General features: G+C 45.3%; 1 protein-coding gene across 2 annotated transcripts in view; it reads left to right on the forward strand.

Moving 5' to 3' along the window:
• Pdcd11 (programmed cell death 11) overlaps positions 1–7,172 on the forward strand; it is a 48,128-nt gene that overhangs the window by 5,264 nt on the left and 35,692 nt on the right. For both annotated transcript variants that reach the window (XM_021201054.1, XM_029539239.1), the window contains exons 5-8: positions 1,128–1,289; positions 2,362–2,485; positions 2,947–3,128; positions 5,496–5,603. In XM_021201054.1, coding sequence (XP_021056713.1) covers positions 1,128–1,289; positions 2,362–2,485; positions 2,947–3,128; positions 5,496–5,603 — 576 coding nt within the window. The remainder of the gene's footprint in view (positions 1–1,127; positions 1,290–2,361; positions 2,486–2,946; positions 3,129–5,495; positions 5,604–7,172) is intronic.

Here is a 7,172-nt window from a genome sequence, read left to right on the forward strand (position 1 = left end):
CAGTCAGGCTGTAGCAGAGGGACTGTTACAGCTGAGATCTGCAGGATGCCCAGATACAGACAGGAGGCAGAGGGAGCAGTCAGGCTGTAGCAGAGAAGGCAGTGTTGCTGGTCTAGGAAGAGCGAGAGGAGAGCAAGGCAGGAGGGAGCTGTGTAGAAGCCAGGTTGCACGTAGCTTTAGCTGCTGTGTGGAATGCTCACAGGAGTGGGTGACGTATAGACAGCAAAGCAAGTAAAGTGAATGCACGAGCAGTTGCCTAGATCAGCCAGGAGGCTGCTGCTGTTGACCTAGGCACTGAGATCATGGCCACTTACGGCCAGGATTTATCAGGCATTAAGGAGGTAAAGCCATTGCCTGATGATGTGACATGGGTAGTGAGGCAGAGAGGTACTGGGGACCAGTCATAAGGTTTCTACTGTTTATGGTTTGGTGGGAGAGATGGTTATTCTCTGGTTGCTATGTTGAATTTGAGATATCCAGGGACAGGTGATTTCTGAGTCCGAGGAAGTCTTGGTTGGGAATGAGTTTATGGCGCTTGAAGAAGTTGCTTACAGGGATCAATTTAGAATGGAAAGAACCTGAAAGACTGAGTCTAGAGTAAATGCTGAATTGCAGAGTCAGAGTCAGCAGGAGGGGCCAGCAGGGACAGACAGGAAAACCATTAACTTCACATAGGTGAGCGAGGGGCCTAGCTCAGGACTATGGGATGTGTTTATATTAGCATGTGCGAGGCCTTGGATTCAGTCCACAGTACCATAAGGAAATGTCATATTAGAGGGCTGCAGAATGGAGGGAGTGTCATGGGGCTTATAGTTTAGCAGGTAAAGGAGATTGAGAGGAAGAAGAAGAATTTCATAGGATGCTAAAGAGGAGATGAAATAGACACAATAAATACAGACAGTGCTTGATCAATCATTGACATCTACCTGTTTTGTGGAACAATTTTAAGGCCATATGCCCATACTCAGGATTTTGACTGAACTGTAGACGCTTCCTTTCGAGTAAGCTTATCCCATCTACCTTTTTGGGTTCTTTGGAGGGTTGAGCCTGAGAAGTTACTGAGTTGAGCAGTAGATTTTGGTTTAGAGGAAATATGTGCATCAGGTCTCTCTCATTGCGGTTATCAGGACCTGCTCCGCCTGCCTGAGCTCTTCTCCCCTGGAATGTTGGTGAGGTGTGTGGTGAGCAGCCTGGATGTCACAGAGAGTGGCAAGAAGAGCGTCAAGCTTTCTGTGAACCCCAAACGTGTCAACAAAGTGCTGAGTGCTGAGGCTCTGAGGCCTGGCATGGTATGTATCTGGATGCCACCCAGAAGAGTAGCATGTTGCGCCCTGTGTGCTGTGGGCATGGTGTGAGCCACCTTTTTCACTCTACTTAATAGCAGTTTAGGAGGTGGGTCTTTGTGGAGCAGTGGTCTGTTGGGTACTTAGTGGACACTGAGTGCAGAAGGAGGAAGGAAAAGTCTGTTTCCATGGTAGCACTGTCAGGTGTCTGCAGGGAGCATCCATGGGCCTGGGAGATGGTGAGAGCTCCTCCTGCCCGTCCCTCACCAGTCCTTATAAAGTAAGCCTTTCCAGAACCCTGCCGTGTGAAACGGTGGTGAACGCAGGGAAAGGGCAGCCAGAGCATTCAGCTGCCTTAATGCCCTGCTCTGGAGACTGCAGTGGACTTACTCCACTGAGCCTCCAGCTCCGCTAGGTGTGACGGAGGGAGCTGCGCTCGAGGTTTGGGTGATTGACGGACAGATGGGTCTTGAGGTTTGTGCTTAGAAGCAGTGGGGCTCAGGAAGGCCTGGAAACTCAGTAGGATTTGGTTGGCTACAGAGAGAGTAAAGGAAAGCATGCTGTAGCAAGTGGACGAGTGTGGGGAGCTTACTCCATGACCGTGCAGTGTCACTGTCTGTGCAGGTCTCACAGCAAACATGGAGGTGGTAGACAGCCTCCCTTTTCCATTGGAGATCTCAGTGACCTCGCAGAGAGCAGCTGACGTTAAACTGCAATGCTTGTCTTGAAATGGACAAGAATGGAGGCTAAGAGGACCGTTTTGATTCTCCTGGTAGTCCTGACTCAGGGCTTGACTGGAGCTAGGGAACCCATTGCTCTTTGTATAATATAAAAGTGTCTATGTGTCACTTCATACTTAAGCTGTATGTAACACCTCTCCTCTCTGGAAATAAACCCTTTAAACTCTGAGAAAGCTGATGTCTTATCTTTCCTCCGGTCAGGAGCTGTGGTTACAGGGTTGAGTGTCATGATTAGTGAGCAGTACATTTGAAACATTTCCATTTGTGTGGTAGTGAGATTTGTGGGTGTTCTGTTTACCTCTGACCTGGAACTTCTGGGAATGTTTTCCCTTCCCCAGCTGCTGACAGGCACAGTGTCAAGCCTGGAAGACCATGGCTACCTAGTGGACATTGGCGTTGGTGGGACCAGAGCTTTTCTGTCACTTCAGAAGGCGCAAGAATACATTCGACAGAAGAACAAAGGTGAGGTGGAGCAGAGAGTGGCTGGTGCGTGGACGTGAGCTCAGGCATATGGGATTATATGTAAATGTTTATATTCCAATGCCACTTGGATAAGTAGCAAGACAGACTGGAGACCTGAAGGTCCGTTGGCTTTGGGGATGTCAGTAATAATGCAGCTGATAGAAAAGAAGATGTGTGAAGGACCGGAGAGTGACAAAGTTTCCGTGTGGCCTGGCTTCAGTTTTCATCTCAGAAATTTTCCTGACAGTGGATTCCCAGAACCTGTGACTGGCACTGCTGGCTTACTTGCTCATATTTTTTGAGATAGTTGAATTCTAGATCAGTCAGGTTAACATTCTCCTGGCATATGAGTATCAGATGCTCATTGGGTGGGTGGGCTATGGTTCTGTCCAGGTTTGCTTAGTTAAGGACCCTTCTCATAAAAGTATAATTTTCTCTTGGCTGCTGGGCTGGGCTTGCAGGTGCTAAGTTCAAAGTCGGCCAGTACCTGACCTGTCTGGTTGAAGAGGTGAAAAGCAACGGAGGAGTTGTGGGTCTATCTGTAGAGCACTCCGAGGTTTCCTCTGCCTTCGCAACTGAGGAGCAAGGCTGGAACCTGAATAACTTACTACCAGGACTGCTGGTCAAGGCCCAGGTGCAGAAGGTAAGCCGCTCATTCTTACTACTGTTTTAAAAGAAACAAAAAAATTTATTTGACAAGTGGAGCACACCTTTAATCCCAGCACTTGGGAGGCAGAGGCAGGCAGATCTCTGAGTTAAAGGTGCAGCCTGGTCTACAGAGTGAGTTCCAGGACAGCCAAGGCTACACAGAGAAACCCTGTCTCAAAAAACAAAGCAATTTATTTTACTTGGGGTTATGTGTTTGGGGTATGGGTATCCGTGTGTTTGAACAGTGCTTGTAGAGATCATAGCTACTGGGTTTTTCTAGAGCTCAAGTTATAGGTGGTTGAGAGCTGCCTGATGTGAGTTCTGGAAACCACCCTCTGGTCCTTGGAAGACTGGTGCACACTATTGACCTATGTAATTCCCTGTAAAATGTAATTTTTAACAACATTAATATGCCTACTAATAAAGCTACTATCATAGAGGGTACCCAGTAGATCTTTCTGGTCATTGAGTACTTGGAATGTTGCCATTGTTGATATGTCAGTACTTTTGGCAAAGTTACTTTGTTTGTTCGTTTGTTTGTTTGTTTTAGATCACATAGTTCTGGCAGACCTGGAACTTAATATTTAGACACCAGGCTGGCCTCAATCTCAGATCTTTCTGCCTCTCTCTTCCAAGTGCTGAGATAAAAGGAGTGTGCCCCTATGATTTAGATAAGCTACTATTATATCAAATTTCTTTTTTTTTTTTTTTTTTTTTTTTTTTTTTGGTTTTTCGAGACAGGGTTTCTCTGTATAGCTCTGGCTATCCTGGAACTCACTTTGTAGACCNAGGGTTTCTCTGTATAGCTCTGGCTATCCTGGAACTCACTTTGTAGACCAGGCTGGCCTCGAACTCAGAAATCTGCCTGCCTCTGCCTCCCGAGTACTGGGATTAAAGGCGTGCGCCACCACGCCCGGCCTCTTTTTTTTTTAAATACAGCTAAAATTTTAAAAAAATTCTATTTATTGAGCTAGAGAGATAGCTCAGCAGTTAGGAATGTTTTTTGCTATTGCAGATGACCTGGGTTCAGTTCCTAGAACCCATATGATTCCTTACAGCTATCTGTAATTCCACTTCCAGGGAATCTGATCCCCCTCTCCTGACCTCCCTAGGCACTAGACATGCACATGTGCTACACTACAGTCAAAGCTCTCAGACACATAAACTAAGTTAATCTAAAATAAAATTTCTTTTTAAAATTCCATTGATCAACCAGCCCCCCCCCCCCCCAGCTCCCAGGGACTAAACCACCAACCAAAGAGTACACATGGAGGGACCTGTGGCTCCAGCTGCATATGTAGCAGAGGATGGCCTTATCTGGCATCAATGCTGGGAGGGGAGGCCCTTGGTCCTGTGAAGGCTTGATGCCCTAGTGTAGGGGAATGTGAGGGCAGGGAGGTGGGAGTGGGTGGGTAGGTGGGGGAGCACCCTCAAAGAAGCAGGGGGAGGGGGATGAGATGGAGGCTTCATGGGGTGGGGGGATTGGGAAAGGATATAACATTTGAAATGTAAATAAAGAAAATATCCAATAAAAAAAATTCCATTGAGAGAAAGCATGTGTAAGCACACATACCCTAGTGCCCATGTGGAAGTCTGAGGCCAGTTTGTGGGATTCAGTTTTCTTCTTCAGTCATAGTTTCCAAGGATCAAACTAAGGTCGTCAGACTTGGTAGCAAGCAGACATTTAGGAAAGCTAAGGTTACTAATATGCTTATATATCCTAGTATTATATATGAGCACATATGTTATTTGTTTGTATGTTTGGCACAGGATCTCACTGTTTAGATCAAGCTGGCCTCAAAGCCTTGGTCCTCTTATCTTAGCACCTCTGGGATTGACTTTATAGTCATGGTCTGTCTTTTCTTTCTTCTTTTTCTTGCTTTAGTGTTTTTTGAGGTAAGGTCTCCTTGTGTAGTCCTGACTGTCCTGGAACTCACTATGTAGAACCCTCTGGCCTTGAACTCCAAGCTCTTAGGTGCGTCAGCCTTCAGAATGCTGAAATTAAAGGCCTGTGCTCTCAAACCTGGCCCTGGTCATGGTTGGTCTTTCTTTCTCTCATTTGGGTGTTGGGGATGAACACACCCTTGTCATGCACTGTTTATCTTCTTGGGAGAATCCTAGTGAAAGTGAGTGGTATCTCATGGTGAGTCTGATTAGCGTTTTCCCAACAGTAAGTGATTCTCTCCCATCTTCCCAATGAGGTACTCACTGTCCGTTTGTGTAGCTTCTTTGGAGAAATGCCTTCAAAGACTCTTTGCTTTTTAATAAAATTAAGTGATTCATATTGATAAGGCTATCACATTCCAGGCCTCTCCATAGATTCTTTTAGAATTCTTTTAATTCTTGTTCTGTTTACTTCTAGGTAACTCAGTTTGGACTCCAGCTAAATTTCCTTACATTCTTCACGGGCCTGGTTGACTTCATGCATCTGGAGCCCAAGAAAATGGGATCTTACTCTTCAAATCAAACAGTAAGAAACCTTCCAGCTAGCTGTTCTTGGCTCCTAGCTGTGTTGTGGTCAGCTGTTGGTGTCTAGTCAGGGGAGGTCAGAGGACTGCATGTGTACAGTTCACAGTGAGATAAGGGAATGCTGAAAGGCGCAAGATACGGCCAGTGAGTGGCTGGACTGAGATGAGAGACAGCCACAGAAGGCAGCTTTTCGCTTTTACTTTAAAGGATGAGTTGTTAGTACAGAAGAACACAGCTTTTTCAAGTAGAAACATGTGGTTTAAAACAGTTTATGAGGCCAGGCACAGTGCCTTATCCTGTATTGCAGCACTCAGGAGACAGGCAGGTCACGTTCAGGACAGTCTGTGCACGCACACACACGCAGCCCCCCCCCCCCAACCTCATCCACTCCTCATCCCTGACCCTGAGAGGAAGGCTTCATATACCTCATGGTAGAGTACTTACCTAGCATGGTTGAAGCCCTTGTTTTGGTTTTCCAGCACTCACCACCTCTGTATTTCATTTTTTAAAAAGGATTTGTTTTTAATCCTGTGTGTGGCTGCACTTACAGGCGCTTATGAGCTGGGAACTGATCTTGGGTCCTTTGCAAATGCTGTCCCTGTTTTCACCAGATGAACCAGTCTCCAGACCTCCCCCACCCTTTCCCCTGTGATTCTGGAAGTAGTATAGATTTTTTTTTTTTTTTTTTTATTGCATTTTACTTGTTTGTTGGGGAAGAAAAGTAGGTGTGCACAGCACATGTGTAGAGGTCCCAGGACAGCTTGGTGGGACTCAGCTCTTTCCACCATGTAGGTCTTGGGGTCAGATTCAGGTTGTCATGCTTGGGGACAGATGCTGCTCCCACTGTATCCACTGATATCCACTGAACCGCACTGCTGGCTCTCCTTGTCTGTCCTTGGATTTTTGGTCCTCCTGTTTCTCCATCCAAAGTATTGGCATTACAGACATAAGCTGCCTCACCCAGCTTAGATCTGACGTCTAAAAAATACCAATATAAAAGTCTACTTGATTAAAACATTGCTTTTATAGTTGCAATTAGTAGCAAGTAACCCTGGTGGGTTTTCTACAGATATTTAAATGTTAAAAATGTCTATAATGAAATGAGTATTTAAAAATGTATGTTATTTAGAATTTTTTAATTCTTAAATGATTCCATTTCACTTTTAAAATAATAATAATACATACACACATATTTTTGTATCTTATAGAAAAATGTTTTAAGAGAAAATAGATGTTCCTCCTGATCTGGGCCAATATTGTTAATGTGAACTTTCTAGTGCTGTTTTATGGCAGTTATATTTGTGTGAAGAGTTGACACAATCTGCATGTTTTAACCTTGTTGGTCAGATGGAATTCAAGGTGTTTTGATGAATACTTAGTCAGTCCCTCTGGGACATTTGTTTGACTTTTTCTCATAGTTTGATTACACGGTGACATTGGTGGTTCCTGAATATTTTAGTACTAAGCAGCTTAGCATGGGTAGTCTGACCCTTAGAGGGTCTGCTCTCTGCTGTATTCTGTGGACGCCTCCCGCTCTCTGCTGTATTCTGTGGACGCCTCCCGCTCTCTG

Source organism: Mus pahari, chromosome 1 (genome assembly GCF_900095145.1).
Source record: "Mus pahari chromosome 1, PAHARI_EIJ_v1.1, whole genome shotgun sequence".
NCBI classification, from domain to species: domain Eukaryota; kingdom Metazoa; phylum Chordata; class Mammalia; order Rodentia; family Muridae; genus Mus; species Mus pahari.